Raw genomic sequence first — 18,699 nt, 5'->3', positions numbered from 1 at the left:
ATTTTTGTGGTTACTGAGCATTCTCTGATGATTGAGGAGCAGAGCACACTAGTAGAAATTAAAACCCCTTTGTTCAACTACTTAAAGATAATAATAATTTTTTTAAATGTCTCTGCAAATAATACAGGCAGAAAAGTGGATTTAGAGATGGCAGCTGCTGTGAACCATAGTCTCTTCTCACTCTCAGCTATTTGTTGTTGCTGTCTTCGTGAACAGAGCACTTTCTCATTTTTGTAAGACCTTCATCAATGAAAGGGACTGAAATATAACACAAGTTTTATGGTGGAACAATGTAAATCTAAACTGGAGACACATTTGACTAGTCATCATTGAATCATAAAGTGAATTACTTGACTAGCTTTCTCGTTCTATGTATATTATTTTATTTTATTTTATATGTATATTATATAATATTTAGTGTATAATACCTCCTTTTTCAGGCCAGTTTTAAGTACACAAGAAAATCTAGTGGAGAGCACAGAGTTTCCATGTCTGCTTGTCCCCACACATGTATGGCTCTCCTACAATTCACACATTCACACATCTATATTAACTCACCATCATCATCATTACCACCACCACCCAGAAACCATACCTTTCATCAGGGTTATCTCTTGGTTCTGCACACTTTTTGGACTCAACATATGTATACATATTCATCTGTATATACACATATATGTGTATATGCTAATGTATATGCTAATATGTGTATATGTATATGATAATAACCATATCACTTATAAACATCCATATGTAAGCTTTTGTCTGAACATTAGTTTTCAACTCACTTTGGTAAATAGCAAGGAACATAATGGCTGAATCCTATGATAAGAGATCATTTAGTGTTGTGAGAAACTGCTAGAGTGTCTTTTGTTTTTGTAAGAAGCTGCCAGACTGTCTTCCAAAGTGGTTGGGCTATTTTGCATCCCAACCAAGATAAGAGATCCTGTGTTCATATCTTTGGCAGCATGTGTTGTTGATATTAGTGTGGTAGGTGCATGGCACAATTTCCTCATCTGTACCTCTATGGTGATATATCATGTTTAGCAACATCTCAAATGCCTATTTTTCATCCAAGTGTCTTTCTGGTAGACTTTCCTTTATAATTTGTATATGTAGAGAGTTGTTAGTTTGTTTATTAAACTTTGAAAGTTCTTTTGATATTTTGAATGACAGTCTTTTATCAGCCTTGTCTTTGGCAAATATTTTCTCCCAATCTGTGGCATCTCTTCAGTCTCTTGACAGTATCTTTCACAGAATGGAGATTTTAATTGTAATAAAATCCAGATTGCAAACTTCTTTCAGGAACTGAGCCTTTGGTGTAGCATGCTTAAAAACAACACTAAGATAAATGAAAAAAACAAGAAAACAAGAATAAATGCAAATCAAAATCACATTGGGATTCCACCTCACCCCAGTTAGAATGGCCATTATTAAGAAAACAAATAATAACAGATGCTGGCTGGGATGTGGCTAAAAGGGAACACTATTACACTGTTGGTGGGAATGTAAGTTGGTTCAACCACTCCGTAAAGCAGTATGGAGGTTCCTCAAAAGACTAAACATTGAACTCCCCTGTGACCCAGAAATCCCATTCCTGGGCATTTATCCAAATGATCACAAGCAAGGCCACACTAAAGCTACCAGCACAATTATGTTCATTGCAGCATTATTTATTATTTACCAGAGCTAAGATATGGAACCATTTATATTTATATATATTTATATTTATACCGCATTTCTTGATCCATTTATGTGTGTGTGTGTAAAATGGAATTTTATGCTTTTATCAGAAAGAATGGCATTGCCCCTTTTGTAGGAACATGGAAAGACCTGAAAAAGTAATATTAAATGAGGTAAGCCAGACCCAAAGAAACATAGGCTCTGTGGTTTCCCTCATTTGCAATGATTAGTATATGCCTAGGATAGTCCTGGCAGAGAATCTTAATAGCTCAATAGCCATGTACATATGACCATACAAAATGATGCTAATTAAAATGAACTCCAAGACATAGAAACAACAGGACTTTTTTTTTTTGGGGGGGGGGGTTGTTGACCTTACTGTCACCAATGTACTATATCTAGTTTTTTTCTTATTTTATTGCACTTTTCCCATTGGTTTATCCCTGGCAACCACTGTCTTTGATTCTGGTACCCTACATCTTGTATATATTTATCTGAAGGGGAATAACAAAATGCTGAAACAAGGACAAAGGATGACCCACTGCAACATACTCACAAGACACTATGTCAGAAATGAAGTTTACAACTTCAGGGGTGAGGGTGGGGGGAAGGAAGGCAAAGGGAAGGGATACTGGGAGAAAAACAAAGGAGTGGTTAACAATGTTCAATAAGAAATGTACTCATTACCTTACCCTTGTAACTGTAACCCCTCTGTACAGCATCTTTACAATAAAATAAATTATCATTAACATCTAAAAACCACAACAACACTAAGTCTAAAGCATCTAGGTTTTCTTATTTGTTATTTTTATGTAAATTGTATACTTTCGCATTTAGGTTTGAGAGTAGAAGTTTCATTCTTGTGCATCTGGATGCTCAGTTTTCCTAGCCTCATTTGTTGAGAAGACACCTTCTCTCCATTGGATATTCCTTGTTTCTTTGTGAAAAAAAAAAATCAACCAACTGTAGATTCTATTTCTGGACTATTTTCTCCAATTGATCATTTTTACTCCCAGTACAAAAGAGTGGTAGGAGAAGACATTTCTTCCTTGTGATCTAAGTGAAACCATTTTTCATCATTATGTGACTTACCAGAAGGGATTTTGTAGATATTATTAATCAAACTGAGAATTACTAATTGACCAGCCATGTATAAAAGATACAAGTTGAGTAAGGAATTGTGATAACTCCAAACCATCGGATAAGATGACTTGTGATTTCATTAAGCCAACATTAGAGAATATGTTTGTCACAAAACCCTGTCTTAGCAGCCTTTTAGTGAAATCTAGGCTACTCTTGTTCTCTTTCAACTCCCTTTGTCTGGAAAGCTTGCTTATCTGTTTCCCCTTCATCAGGAACCAAAACCAGATTTTTCCCTTCCAAGAAGCCTTTGCCTAATGGCTAATTTTCTTCTTTAATATTTCAGAACAGCAGTTGTTTCGTGCTTCTGCTAAAATGCTCCCCGTACAGTTTCTAAGTACCGATCGTCATCATCAGTGATAAATGCAAATATTGATACTTAGATACTCAAATATTTAATTGAATTAAATTGGTAGATGCTATTATTTTTACCAATTTATTTATACAGTATAATTTATGGCCAACTTATACTAGGCCTAGCATGATAGAGACTATGAATACTAGAAAGTCTCAGTTTCCATCAACTGAGAACAAAAGTCCAAGGTGAAAAGCAACTACCATTCATAAGACAGTCACTGTGGACCTCTTACAACTATCCTTGTCTTGGATTAAGTTCTGCTGATACACAAATGATTAAACCATAGCCCTTTCCTAGAAGGAGTTCACTTAGTTGGTGACAGAGGCCCGGGTATGGTGAGTCACCTGACCTGAGTGTGAAGAGTACTGAAGCCTCATTGTTCACAGGTTGCTGTGAGTGTCAGAAGAAGATAGGGAGGTGGTAAATGAGGAGAGTGAGACATGTTTTGTTGTAGCTCAGCCAAACAGGTTCCTGGGAAGGGAAGAACATGGCATGTAGAGGGGTCTGTCTCTGGGGACCAAGGCTGAGAGAAGAGTGCCTTGGTGGGCTGAGAGTGGGGTTTCTCTGTGGGGCTGAGAGAGGAGGGTATCTGGGAAGGGGCTAAGGGGAGAGTGTCTTGGGGGGCTAAGAGGAGGTGTTTGTCTGTGGACATTCATTGTTGGCATTCAGAATAGGATGCACCCAGAGGAACTAGAATTGCAGGGCTACTGTACTAGTAGATGAGTTCTAGATGTTTCCTCATCCCTTTGCCAGGATGAGGTCAATAATGAAAAGACAAGAGCAGAAGCAGTGGGAAAAGGAAGGGAACCATTTGCAGGAGAAAAATCACCTTAAAACCCAAAAGGACTAGAATAGGGATACCAGGCATGGGGTAGCTGGCCTCACTTTACCAGACATGAAGCCATTTCCAGTTTCCTGGAAGCTGTGTATTAATAATACTTTTCAGGCAAACATGGGAGCTCCGAGTTCAGAAATCAGCTTTGGGTCCTGCCTTGGGCATGAGCTGGCTCCCAGTGGCAGGAGAAACTCTCTACCCATATTTCATGGTGGGAGGAAGCCACCCCCAAACAAGTCATCACAGACGGCGTGTTCCTCCCAGCAATGTTCACAGAACACGCTCTTCCTTGGGTCTGCCTCTACTTCACTGACTCACTTGGAAACTTTTCTAGGAGTTTGTGGAACTTCCATACTTGGACAGGAAGGGAGAGCAGAAGGGCATTCCTGGCTTGACGTCCATGCTTCTGTGTCTGAGTCTTCCAAATCTATGAGTAATTGGAACAATGGTTCATTCTTCCTATTTTTATAATTGTGATGAAGATAACTTTAAAGTATTTTAAAATGTGAGCTCCAGTGGCTAAATATTAAATAGCCTATGAGGAAGCTGGAAATAGAATAATGAACCATTGGAATTATCTCAGCTCATCAAATTCTCTCATATTATGCAAAAGGAACTTACATTCCAAGACAACTTGCAGCTGCATGCTCAGTGTTGAACAGCCAACTGATAACTATTTGTTGATTAATTAAACTTGAAACTACATGTTGTTATGTTTCCCTGGTGATAGCTTAACATCTTTCATTTGCTTACTAACTGCTGAAAGGGTCATAAGAGAAGGTAAAGAAGCTACTTATTCACATCAGTTTTTTAGATGGTATTTATTTTAGGTGGTATTTATGTTTAGGTAGTATTTATTTGGATAGGAATTTTGTGTGTATGTGCATACATGTATGTGTATCTACGAAAGTGTGTTATATATGATATGCATATATGTATATAAATATTTGTATGTGTGTGCAAGTGTGTATATACATGTGTGTATGTCATAGTCGCATCATTTTTAACAAACCCATCATGCATTACTTCTTGGGGCTATGATAATTTGTTTAACTGTTAAATAACAAACTCCCTTTAATTATTTCATAACCAGATTTGTTTGATATTTCTCAATTCCTTTTTGGCATTCATTTACACAGTCACTCATTCAACAGACATACATTGAATCCCTTTGACATGCCCACATGAAAAGGAGCTAGGATCTCTGTCTGGGACACAATCTCAAGGTGGTTAAGTTGAAATGCAAACACAGACTTATAAAGCAAAGTAAAAATACCCTGATAGTGAGTTACACTGTACTGTGGGATTTTTAGAGAAGAAAATAAAGACATACACAGACAGGGAGAGCATGGAGATAGAGGGATGGAGAGAAAACTGCCCTGAGTGAGATAAGAGAAAAGTTTGGAGCGTGTGTAATACTAAAAACAAGGCTTCATTATAGGCCGACAAAACTCTAAAGTGGTAAGAACTGAGAGCCCACAACAGCATACTGACCTGAAGGGTTTATAGAGGGAAAAATGTGAGGGTAACACAGGCAGAAGCCTCTTGGTGTGAGCACTCTTCCACGTTAGGTTGATGGCAGGTGGTAGATTTGTTATACTGTAAGCCCCACCCACCATTTTTAAATAGCTCAGCAAGAGATGTGAAAGGAAGAGAGGAATCAAGAAGACCCATAAGTCCCTTGGCTGAGCAACTGCCCTTATGGTGGATGGTGCCAGGTACTGAGATGAGGAACAGAAAGTGGGGGCAGGTGATGCTAGTGGGGCAAGTAGAAGTCAAGCAAACAATGAAGGACTCTGTGGGGGGTGCAAGTCAGTTTGACTATAAATATCCAAGTGGAAATGTCATGTAAGTGGGAATAATCTGTTCAAAGTTTGGAAGCTAGGCTTGACTTGGAAATAGGAATTTAGGAGTTTCTATCACTTGAATGATGAGTAAGGGCAAGTGGGGGAGGGATATGAGAGAATGAATGGGGGATTGTTTTAACAAGGGTCACATTTCAGTGTGAAGTGGAAAAAGAATGACCCAATAGGAAGGGCAGAAATGATGCAAGTGAGCCAACCCTGCTAGAAGAGAGGTAATAGTGGATGCTTGAGACTGGGGTTTGGAAGGATTTTCCCTTACAGTGATAAAATATGAGCAAGCAAATTTGGGTGCAAGGAAAAAGAGTCCTGAAATTGAGTGGTGTGGTGTCAGTGGGTCATCAAATAGTTAATGAAGACTATCAGGATACCACCTAATTTTTTTTTCAGTCAATGACGATGAATGTCTTAGATGTTGATGAGTCCATGGTCTGATGGGGTATGCATCAAAGAACAGAGAACACAGTCTAAAGCAGCCAGGCAGACCATGGAGGAAACCTGTATCAGTTCCAGGAACATGGCCCAGATTACACAGTAGGGGAAAGAACCAAAAAGTCACAGCTTGAGAGAGCATCTGGGTCTCAATTACAGAAAGAAGGCCTTAGCACATTCCAGAAAGAGATTGGAGTAAAAGAATTTGCCGGTGGTTGTTCATGAGTTCTGGAGGGCCCAGTGGTTGAAGGAGTCCAAGAAGGGTGGGAAACTGGGGCAGATAAAGCAAGGTCACTGCCACCGCATGGTGGAGGGCACAATGGAGCCATTCCACTGCCCTCCAGTCCTCTTAGTCTGCTGCCCTTCGTCTCAGGCCTAGGTATTCCATTATGATGAGTAATATTGAGTCATTGTGCTTTTGAGCATGATCCCTGGAGATTTCTTTTATAGGCCTCTGGGAGAGCAGGGGGCATTAGTTGAGTAGATAGTTCTGTCTGTAGACTTCTCTATATAAGAAGTCACTGTGTACAGGTCCTTGCAGACCGAGAATGACTTGAGGTCATTCCTCTGTTACAAAGTCACCTTTGTGACCCCAGGATTCACCAAGAGAGGTGGCCAAGGCCAGCTCTGAAGTCCATAATTGTAACCTAGAAATTAAGTTCAGATTTGAAGGAATCAATAAGAACCTCCCATTAGCCTGAAGGAGATCTCATTCTCCTGGTCACAGAGATGCTCTATTTGTACACTTCTCAAATATGTCTCTGTTACCCAAGCTAAGGAATCTCATGGCCACACAAGATATACACAAACTAAGTACCAACTTTGTCTTTTCTAAGAAAACATTGCATGAATTGTTGACTCCCTCACTTGGCAGTTTTTGGCAGAGTAGTGACAAGAGGCAACCAAGAGAAGAGAAGGAAGAAGGAAGAACCTGCCAACATGGGTGGTTGATTGTTTTGTATACAATTTCCATTAAATTTTCACAATAACCCTATGAAGCGGTTATTTTATACCCATTTACATATTTGGAGGACTAGATTATCAGAGAACTCTGAAATTTCCCCCTAAAATATCAAAAGTTACAGAGCAGAGATGAACATCCAGGGCTGACTTGAAATCATTTGTTCCTTTAACTGTGTTAAGAAGTTATTTCTTGGGCTTAGGAAGGTGGCTCAGTGGTAGAGTATACTTGCCTTGCATGCATGAGGCCCTGGGTTTAATTCCTCAGCATCACATAAGCAGAAAAAGCTGGAAGTGGCTCTATGGCTCAAGTGGTAGAACACTCGCCTTGAGCTGAAGAGCTGAGGGACAGCGCCCAGGCCCAGAGTTCAAGCCCCATTACTGACAAAAGAAAAAAAAAAGGAAGAAGAAGCTATTTCTTTCTTTCTTTTTTTTCTCCTCTGGTTTATTCCCTGTGGTCACTGTTTCTGATTTCAGTGGCCTTGGTCTTGTATATAAGCTAATCATGGGGCAAAGGGTAAACCAATGCAACAGCGACACTCACTAGACACTATGTTGGAAATTAACTTTAGAACTTGGGGGGAGGTGAGTTAGGGGGCAGGGAGAAGTGGAAGGAAACAAGGGAGGGTAATACTTTTCAAAAAGAAATATACCCATTGCCTTACTTGTCCCTCTGTACATCACCCTTACAATAAAACAAAAAATTTTAAAGAATCAATTGATTAATTGATTTCACTGCTAGCTGAAGGCTTCACAAGACAAAAAGGAACAGGTATGGTTGAAGTTGCTCACCTTAAAAATATAAAGTAGAATTAATTTAATAAAGTGAATTTTTTCTTGTTTTGATTATTTTTAAATTTTAAACGCATTTCTTTATTTTAGGTCCAAGACTGGGACTTGAACTCTATACCTGTCACTTTCACTCATTAGCTAGCCCTCTACTGACTGAGCCACGCCTCCAGCCCTAAATTTTGCAAACTTGATAGCATTTTGGTCTGCTTCTCTTTGTCCAATACATTGATGAGAATAATATATAATATATATTATATATAATATATTATATGTATAATATATTACATATTATATATAATATATTTATAATATATTTATAATATATTATATATAATATATATAATATAATATATATTATATACACATATATTATATATAATATATATTACACACACACACATATATATATATTGCATCTTTATGCACATAGGAATTCAGGACAGCCGAAGAGTCAAAATAGAAGGAGTCTAAGGAGAAAAGAGCCACGGCCCTTAACTAGAGAGCACAATGTGACCTGACCAAGTGTGAGGCTCCTGCCCTATATATCCACAACCCATGTTCCTTTCAACGAGCTCTTCTAGGATCACGAGAGTGGGTGATGAAGGTCACAGGAGTGGGTGGCAAAGGCAGTTCCTTGAGAACAAGAGTATTTGTTTCTAGAAGCAGATTGGTTTGCTAACTGAATATGTATCTCCTAAGATAAAAGAAGGAAGAAAAGAGGTTTTCTTTACCAGCGAGCCCCTAACCCTTGTCCTTGGCCCAGGTTCCCACCTCCTTTGGCTGGTGTTTTTTTGCTCTAAAACCAAGCATAGCAAAGCTGGCAGAGAGCAGATCTTCACTGGCTGAGAAAGGCTAGTAGCAGGGGTTAAATCTGCCATTGTAGAATGGAGGATTGGAGCATACAATCCAAGAAGCACTTCATCTCAGCACAGAGCTTCTGGTGATGCCAAGTGTGGAAGGCAGTCGCTGTGTGGACAGCTGATATCTTGGGTATCTGTATTAACATTGGAAACAGCATTTGAGAACCATCAGCTAAAACGCCACTGTACTAACTGGCTTTAGCTGAGATTAGTAGAGGAGTGAGATTATTTGAGGGACCTTGTTTTTCTATAATACATTATTTCAATCTTTTAATGAGTCTGATATTGTTGAGAATAATTTTAGCTTTCCTTCTTGTGAATTGTTGTCCTGATTCATACTCAAATGATGAAGGCACAGCTAAAGAGAATTTCCTTATCTGAGGATCATAGTTTGATTCCAGCCCAGGCAGAAAAGTCTTAAATCCAATTAATCACCAGAAAGCCAGACTTGGAGGTAGAGCACTAGCTTTGAGTAAAAAAGCTCAAGAACAATACCTAGACCCTAAGTTCAAGCCCCAGAACCAGAACACACACACACACTCACACACACACACAAAATTAACTTGAAATATAACATAGACCTAAATAAAATAGCTAAATCTAGAAAATTTGCAAGTAAATTTGCAAGTAAATTTGCAAGTAAACCTTTTGTGATCTTGTGTTACAATTACTTTGTAGAGAGAATCCAAAAATAAGAACCATACAAAAATTGATAAATTCAACCTCAGTGAAACTATAACTTTAACTGTGTGTGTGTGTGTGTGTGTGTGTGTGTGTGTGTGTGTGTGTGTGTGTGTGTGTGTGTGTGTGTGTGAGAGATACTGGGGATTATGGCTTTAAATCTGTTAAGCAAGTAAAATATATGGTATATAAATTTTGTCTCAATAAAGCTGCTAAAAAAAAAGACTCAAAACCTGTGCAAAAAGAAATAGCTAAAATTTCAGCGTAATTCCAAAGGATTATTTTGTATAACGTTAGAAATTATAGGGTATTGAACAAATCTATATATTAAACTACAATCTCATCTATATTATTTTGTCTTGTTATCATCAAAATGTTTATAATTTGCTAGAGGCTATCCCTAAAGATAACTCCCTAAAACAAACCAATTAACATTTACTATTAGTGCAGATATCAACTACTCTCATTATTAAGTAACTACAATTTCTTAAGTAAATATAAAATTTCTTTTTAAACATAAAATTAAGTTATCACAATGGCCACTGATTTTTGTAGTCATGTATAAAGGCAAGCGTATATGTGCATTTAAACTTGAATGATAGAGTTTGAATCTATAAATATATCTAAAATCTTTGCCTATATTTAAAAGAAAATGTTCAGATATTTACAATAAATCTAAGTGGTTTGCCTTTTTTAGGTGCTGATTGGAAATGATGGCACCTAATCATTAACTCTGCCCAAATGTAGGCAGTCTAGAAACTGCTAAAGTGGGTGTTTGGCTCTTCAGCTATTTTTCTAAACTTGAAGAACAAACTAATCCTAATTCCAAGCATACTATGGAAAGAATTTAGTCAGAAAGTGGAAGTTTGAACCCAGGGTTGGCTATTTTAATTTCTTTACATGTTAGTTTAAAACCTCCTGTGTGAAAAATTCAGTTAATAATAAAATATCAGAAACGCATAAATCAGCATTTGTTCTTTAAGTGTTTAGGCTGGGGAGATGAGACATTTACACTACTGTCTCACTCTCATAAGGAAATTAATAAAGGCCAAAAGAAATCATGAGAACAGCTGATACTTCCTGTGCCAAGGCTGTAATACATTCCTGAATACCTTAATTGTTCCAACCACACTATGGGAGAGATAGTAAAGTCATAGGAAGGTGATTAGGGTCCAGAGCCTGCTTCTGAGTCCATTCAGCTGTATGATGACACACATGTTAACCTCTCTGATTTTCCATTTACTACAAATCATAACAATTCTATTACTTTCTTCATTGAAAATTAATTATGGAATAGATGAAGAGAATTCAACATAGACTCTAGAATATAGTAGGTATTCCACTGAGGTTAATGGTTATTAAACTACAGAAGAGTGTGTCCCCAGTTAGAAGATCAGGGTCTGTTGAGAGGTTATATAATTTGCACAAACTCACATAATAAGTTGCAGAGATGAGGCTCAGCCCTGTCGATCTCTTGTGGAAAGCTTCCATTTCCCTAATCATTTGAGGTGTTTGAAAATATATTTAGAGGAATAACTGCTTGGTAAATTTGAGAGATGTTTAATGTGTGAGTCACCGAAATCCAACTTATTGCTTGCCATTTATATTCCAGACCATCGAATTAAGTCTATCACATCCTTTAGAGTATAGATACAGCCAAATTAGACCCCAGTCTCCAGCTGCTTGTTGGTGGAGAGAAAAATCTTCCACCAGAGAACAGAGCTCAGCTCAGGTGGGCAAGCCGGGCCCCTGTGAGACAGTTAGACTGCATTGCTCATTTGTGAGATGGAAATTCTGGTTGTTCACATGATTCCAAGCATTGGAGCCAAGTGTAAAAGCTGAGCTCATGGTGTCTGATTTGTTGGTGTGATTTAAGTCACTTTGCAGAATTCCTCTCTAATGATGGCGGAGAAGTCACAAGGATCTGACAACCCTCAAGAAAGCCAGGAAAAGAGCAAGAGAGAGATCCTGAGGCACACCAAGACAGCATGGATGCCTCTGGATGGACAGTCGGCTCTTGGCTCTGAGGAGGAGAGCCAGATGGTCAGCGTCCCCCTGCTAGGTGAGGAGGGACAGTGGAGCTCTCTGAAAAATGTCCTACTGTGGGTGGGGAGTATGCAAGGTTTTAGCTAGGGTGGAGTTTTTGCAACAAGGATTTGAGTTGGAAGATATCAGTGCTCCTGGCACGATGTTGGACATTCTATGAAAGGTCACTTACCATTCCCACAGACACACAACCCAGAACTTCCACCATAGAGACAACGAAGGGATGGGTTCTGGTCTTTTCCAAGATCCTCAGGACCTTAAAGCTGCATAAGCCTTCTTCTAGAATATCATTTTATTGAGAGATGCTTGTGGTCTTGCATGGAACAGCGAACATCTTTTTTGTAATTAAAGAATTGTAAGTAAGAAAGGACCTATTCTCCCCATCACTCAACACAGTTAGATGGCTTTCCCTTGTAGACCCTACTCCAATTGATTTCACCCTTTCCTTGTACCTTGACTGGAGAATCACCAGTGTCTCCCAGGGCCTCTGGCCTTGCTGGTCCACCTGGCAGTGTGTGGGGGCTAACCCCATTGCTTCATAAAGCTAATGTCCCCCCAGCTGCATGGGAGCCATCAGAACAAACATGTCCCAGGAAATACTGCTTTTATCCTTCCTGTCCTGATGACAATTTGCTCAACCAGTACGAGAGATCCACCTTAAAAGACTGGAGCCTTGCTAACACAGAATGCCCTTGGCAATGGGGGACTGCAGTGTGATTTGTCCCTGGAATGAATGCAAATGTGGTTTCTAACCTGGCAGAGAACTCCTTGCAAATAAACAACCCTGGCTGGCTGCCTTAGGTAAATGTCGGGATTCAATAAGGAGAGACTCTGGGGTGATTTACATCCAACAAGAGAAAGATAAAACTCTCATATGCTTTTCTACCCTTTGTATTCACACCAGGTAATTTACAATTATCCTGTATCTCTCGCACTTCACTGATTTGCTTCCAATCTCTTTATCATTCTCTCTCTCTCTCTCTCTCTCTCTCTCTCTCTCTCTCTCTCTCTCTCTCTCTCTCTCTCTCTCTCTCTCTCTCTCTCTCTCTCTCTCTCTCTCTCTCTCTCTCTCTCTCTCTCCCTCTCTTCTTCCAAAGTTGCACTCTTTTGGCAAGTTTGCACTCTGTTCCCAGGAAAGGCTGATTGTGGAAAGCAGGAGGCTGTGCCATCAGGCAGAAGATGAATTCGCTTATAACTGTAGTAGCTAAGAGGGTGACAGGGTGGTGGTGTGGAGGCTCGTGGCTGCCCGGGCTTTGACTACAGGTCTGTCTCTTCTTTATTTGCAGAAGATTTCAAACAGGAGAACATCCAGCAGTGGCTGGACTCTGGATTCTTGTAAGTGTTTCCCTGTTCCTTGCCTATTTCTCTTACAAAGATCCACGGAAACCATGGCAAATAGGATGCCTGGAGGTTTTCACAATAATTGGAAACTTAGTTTACCTTCTTATTGCAAAACCTAGATAGACATCTAATAGTACAAAATAGACTACCGATTCATCCTTGTCTATTTGTTGATTCCCAGAAGTCCTCTCTTAATAAAAATCTAACTCTGCATGCACTCATGAGTTATTTAAAAAAAAAACAAATGAGTATAATTTATTTACACACGTTGTATGACTCGCAATCCTTTTGTTTCTCTTCTAGTGTCTCTGTAAATGAACATATCCAGCAAGTCATTGACCCCACTGGTAAGACCAGACAGCCCAGAGGAGCTCTGCTTTGTGGAGCTGAGTAGATTTATGTGTGCTGAGTAGGTTTATGTGTGATGAGTACAGTGACTGTCTGCCTTAGAACCAGTCTTCTTCAAAGAAGGGTTAGTAGAGGCTCCCGGAAGTGGGTCCAACTTCACTTCTTTCATTTGTAAGCTTGGAACTCAGGGCTTTCCCCTAGAAATAGGTTTGGGCCAAAGCCAAGGGTCTTCCTACTACTCAATATTCTCAACATGTAGCAGAAACTCCCTGGGTTCTGTGAAAGCATTTGCAAAGATATAATTATGGAAATGAAATGATTTAGCTTCCCATATACAATGTTGTACTTGAATACAGTTTCTAAATCTAGTTTCTCTCTAGTGTTCAGTCTCAGAATTGCACTTGTCTTCTGTCTAATGATATATTTGTTCTAATGATATATTTGAACAAATGACTGAATCCTAAGGCAAACAGTACAAGTTTTCTGGGGAGAAAAATGTATCTCAGCTGTCTCACTGAAATTTGGTAAGAATAGCATAGAACAGAAAAGAAATTTAAGGACAAATTTCAAGGATTCCATCTTCATTCACTGAAATACCATACTCTATAGAACTGAGGATTCCTTAATTATAAAACGCACTTGTTTTATAAGTAGGACGCCAGCAGATAAAATCAGAGTTGGTAGTTGTGAGTGAAAGGCAGCATTGACTACAAGATACATATTTATAGAGAACCAGTCCTTGGATTTAGGACTCAGCCTAATCCAGTATGACCTCATCTTTATTGATAGACCTGGAAAACCTGTATTTTTAAATGAGGCCATATTCTGAGATTCGGAGAAGATATTTGGTGGTGGTGGGCTCCAAGGAGAAGGTCCCTGGGCCCAGTTTCCTCATTCATCACCTTGTAGTGAACTAATAAACACGCGATTTTCATCCATAGAAAGAGGCTCAATACCTTGAACTGTGCTCAGATACAATGACTTCAGGGTCCTCTTATGATTGCCAAGGGACTGTCTTGGACTTTTATGGTGACTCATGGACTTTAATTCCCATGGCCCATTTTGTTTTATTAAGCTAGCATTTTACACCTGGTTCATCACTCTCATGCTAGGTAAGGCTCCTAAACCTTGGTGGCAGAACCAGACTCTGAGGTCTCTATTTTCATGATCAAATCTTACAAGGAGGGAGATGAGGTTCCAGAAGGCTAAGTCACTTGCCTAGTGTAGTCCCACTAGTAGATAAGGGAGCCGAGACTGGTGTTCAGGAGTGTCTAGATATTCAGCCACCCATCTTAACAAACTGATATGTTCCATGTTATGGAATAATATGAATGGAAGCTCAGAAAGAAAAGACTTGTACCAGCCTCTCTGGTGGAAAATTCTGAGCATGATCCAGGGGTGAGCCCCAGGCTCTTCTCTCTCTCTGTCATCTTACTCATGTGGTCCCGTTCTCTGGGACCACATAGTCCTTCTGAATGTACACTTTTCAATAGGGGATAATCCCAATTTCCAATGTCCATCAAGTGTTTATGGAGATGCAGAGTGGTCACATCTGGGTCTTTCAAAAAGATAACCTTAGGTTAGCCAGTAGACCCAAACTTGATAAGTCATGAACACCACAGTATAGCACAGTGCTCATAGTTAACAATACTGTATTATTTACATGAAATTTGCTAAGAGAATAGATGTTAAATATTCCTGCATCAGAAAAAGTAATTATGTAAGTTGATGAATATGTTAATTAGCTTGATCATGATAATCATTTTGTAATGTATATCAGATCGTGTTATATACCTTGAACAGATAAAAAATTTTATTTGCCAATTATACCTCACTAAAGCTGAAAAAAACCATCAAATCATTCATGTAGAAAGCCATGGTAGTTATGGTACTCTGATTTCAGAAATTTAAAATGATCAGAACTGTAGGTCTGGGAGTGGTGGAGCACAGATGGTGGAGCACCTGCCTAGCAAAGGCTCTGAGTTCAAGCCCAGGACCTCCAACTACATAAATAATAACCCAAACTCGTAGAAAATTGTTGATTGAGAAACCAACTAGAGACTTCTGTGCTTACTGTGCTTTCTTGAGGCTCATTAGGTTCTTCTCTGCATATTTTTCGGATTCAAAAGTGATAATAATACAAATATTATAATTAGTAATCATTATTTATCAAAGGCTTATTGCATATAAAAAATCCATTGTATGATAATGTCATTAAGCATGGTGGAAACTGATATTTAGAAAGATTACAGAATTTGCCTAAAGTCACAAGCCAGTACTGCCTGGAAACAGGGCTTGAATTCAAGTCTGTCTGTTTTCAAAGTCCATGCTTCTTTTCTACCAGAAGCTCATGCCCTTCCCATGACAGTGTGTGTGCTGGTGTGAACCAGCTGCCCGTCAGTATCTCTGTTTCTTTCTTAATTCTGTGAGCCAAGCATGGGTGGCAGGAAAGAACTTTCCTTAACTTTACTCTTTTGCTGTGGGGACATGCTATGGTCGCCATCTTGGTAATGCAAAATCCCTTTCTTTGTCTTTCTGGGGGCCATGGAAGGCTGTACGTATTTTTATGAAAGAGATGCTGCCCACTGCGGATTCTGCACAATCCTCTTACTGCTGCCACAGAGACAATCTGAGTCAATACATGAGCATCCCACTCCTTTGCACCTCCAGGATCTCCCATTGCTGCCTGTGAAGCCTTATGGTGCTGCTTCTTGTAGAATTTGTGAACATACTCATGTCTATTCTTCTTGTCGGATTCCACATTGAAGCTGAGTATAAGAAATCCTACCAAGGGGCTAGGAAGGTGGCTCAGTAGTAGAGTGCTTACCTTGCATGCATGAGGCCCTGGGTTCGATTCCTCAGCACCACATAAGCAGAAAAAGCTGGAAGTAGCGCTGTGGCTCAAGTGGTAAAGTGCTAGCCTAGAGCTGAAGAGCTGAGGTAAGGGACAGCGCCCAGACCCAGAGTTCAAGCCCCACGACTAACAAAAAAAAAAAAAAGAAATCTTACCCAAAAGGTACATGCCTTTAATCCTAGCTTCTCTGGAAACAGAGATGGATAATGCCATAATTCAAGGCCAGTCTGGGTAAAATGTTAGTGAGCCCCCAATCTCAGCAGGTAAACCTGGAACCGTGGCATACAGTTGTAATCCCAGCTACACAAGAGGTATAGGTAGAGGACTGCAATCTAAGGCTGGCATGGGCAAAAATACAACAACACTCTATTCTGGAAAACAACCCAAATAAAAGGAGCTGGAAGCCTAGCTAAAGTGTCAGTAGTTGCAGGACCCTAAGCCCAAGTCCCTGCACTGCTAAAAACAAAAATAAAAATAAAATTTAAATTAAAAAACAAAGCTCATAGAGAGTATCTTGTTTGTGGCAAATCATGGCCGCCACCAGATAACAATTTAGATGTCAGAACACTCTTGATTGTGATTGCATATTGTCATTATAATAGCACTTCAAGTGGGCAGCCCTCACTTGTTTTTGTCTCTTTTGATCTTGGAAGTATAGGGATTGATTCAGGTTACATGCTTGTTAGGGGGTCACTGTGACACTTGAGCTATGCCCTCAGTCCCTTTGTTTTTCATTTGTGTTTCTGGCAGGGTCTCATGCTTTTCTGGCCAGGTTAGAGTTGTATCACAGTTCTTCTACTACTACTTCTTCCTCTTCTTGAGTAGCTGAGATTACAGGTATGTTCCCCCACATCTCTGGGACAAGTTTAACAACACATTCAAGTATCACTGCGGGTGCCAAAGCTACAACTAGCTCCTAGAACAGAAGGCTGGCTTTTGTCAGAGTTACTCTTGGAGCTGCTTGCTCCTTGGTTAATTAATTTGTCCTTTTTGATATTTAAATATTTCTTCTCCAGTCCTCAGGGAGGTTCCCAGAGGAGTAAAATGATTTCTTTCCAGAAAGAATTCGTTAAATGATTAAGAATGCAGAAAATCAATTTCTACATTCTGTGGTCTATATTATTAGAAAAGGTCAGAATAAATCCAACTAAACATAGTGCTCCCTTGAAGCTTATCCAGGCTGAGTACTTGCAGCAAAGCGCTGTTGTATGTGAAGGTACAGAAGAGGAGATGTAGAATGAGACCCTGGCTCTCAGAAATGGCATCCTGACCTTTGTGATCATCCTGGTTTGATCATTACCTACTACCTACACTGAGTTTCCTGCAAGACCTCCCTGGCCATCTCCTCACTTCACAGTCTTGGCTCTTCATCCATTTTCTTCTGTCTTAAAGTCTTTCGCTCCTATGGTCCCATATTCTCCAGGAGTTTCTGCCTTACATGTACTCTGGGATGCACTTTCTCTTCTAAATACCTCGTGTGGCCCAGGCTGAGGATCTGAGGCTTCCCCCTGACACAGTGACACAGTTACAGCCCACACGAAGTAGAAGCTGTCACTAAGCTCCTGATGGCCTCAGAGCTGGTCAGCAGAAGGATCCTAATGAAACCTAGTATGTTCAGATAAGGTGGTCACACTCCGAGAGGTGCTTAGAGAAGGAAGGCCTGAGCTGGTCAGTGAAAAGGGAAACCAAGGCAAAGCCAGAAAATTCAGTTTGGTGGGAATCTTAAGAGTTTAAACAAAAGCCCAGGAATGAGAAGAAACCTAAAGGTATGTAGGAAAGTACCCAGAAAGTGAGACTAGAGAGATATGGAAATTTGTCTGTTATCTAAGATGTGGTCTGATTCTAAAGGTCTGATCAGAGGGACCATGTCCAATGCAGTAGGAATGAGTGTCATAGGTGAGTCACCTCATATTGGGGGTTGAATGGCTAAGTCCTAGCAGGGTGTTTGGGAGGAGTAGAAGGCAGAGGCCATGTTTCCCATGGGAATGGGAGTCCTGGGTGCTGAGAATGGGAGCTGATATTGGCTGTAGGTGCAGGCTGCTGAAGTCACTACTCACTGCGCTGTGTTCAGAGAGGAGGGGAGAGGTAGAAGATTCTCTTGACCTCAGAAGCAGGGGGCTCACCTGTAAAGAATTATTGTGACCATAGAATTGAACTGATAAGGACTGGCCCTGGGGTGGAAGGGAGAGCAAAAGTCCACAGCATAAATATTATGGGAGTCAGGGAGAGGAGCAGAGCTTTCCAATTAGCTTTGAAGTTTTGAGTATGAGTATCAGGCTGGAGATAAGCCTCTTTTTTCTAAGGGTGTGAGTTAAGAATTTGCCAAAAAAGAGGAACACACACTGTTAGTTGTCTTTACTCAGTGCCCTGGTCATGCAGGAGTTAAACATTCAGAAAGCAGCAGAATGCTATTATTTCAGAGCCCTGTGAAATGTAACTTGATTAGTTTATTGGATGATATTCCAAAGAACCAAATGTCTTCCATGAATCAGTCAGAAATGCTTAGG

At 39.8% G+C, this 18,699-nt stretch overlaps 1 protein-coding gene across 1 annotated transcript in view; it reads left to right on the top strand.

Annotated features, from left to right (window-relative positions):
- Positions 1–11,478: 11,478 nt before the first annotated feature.
- Itprid1 (ITPR interacting domain containing 1) overlaps positions 11,479–18,699 on the top strand; it is a 74,042-nt gene continuing 66,821 nt past the window's right edge. The window contains exons 1-3 of the mRNA XM_070014228.1: positions 11,479–11,665; positions 12,936–12,984; positions 13,294–13,337. Coding sequence (XP_069870329.1) covers positions 11,503–11,665; positions 12,936–12,984; positions 13,294–13,337 — 256 coding nt within the window. The 5' untranslated portion in view covers positions 11,479–11,502. The remainder of the gene's footprint in view (positions 11,666–12,935; positions 12,985–13,293; positions 13,338–18,699) is intronic.

The sequence above is a fragment of the Dipodomys merriami genome, unplaced genomic scaffold (genome assembly GCF_024711535.1).
Source record: "Dipodomys merriami isolate MVZ:Mamm:240054 unplaced genomic scaffold, mDipMer1.0.p SCAF_94, whole genome shotgun sequence".
Taxonomy (NCBI): domain Eukaryota; kingdom Metazoa; phylum Chordata; class Mammalia; order Rodentia; family Heteromyidae; genus Dipodomys; species Dipodomys merriami.
The sequence above is the reverse complement of the archived record's forward strand: the minus strand, read 5'-3'. Positions and strand labels throughout refer to the sequence as shown.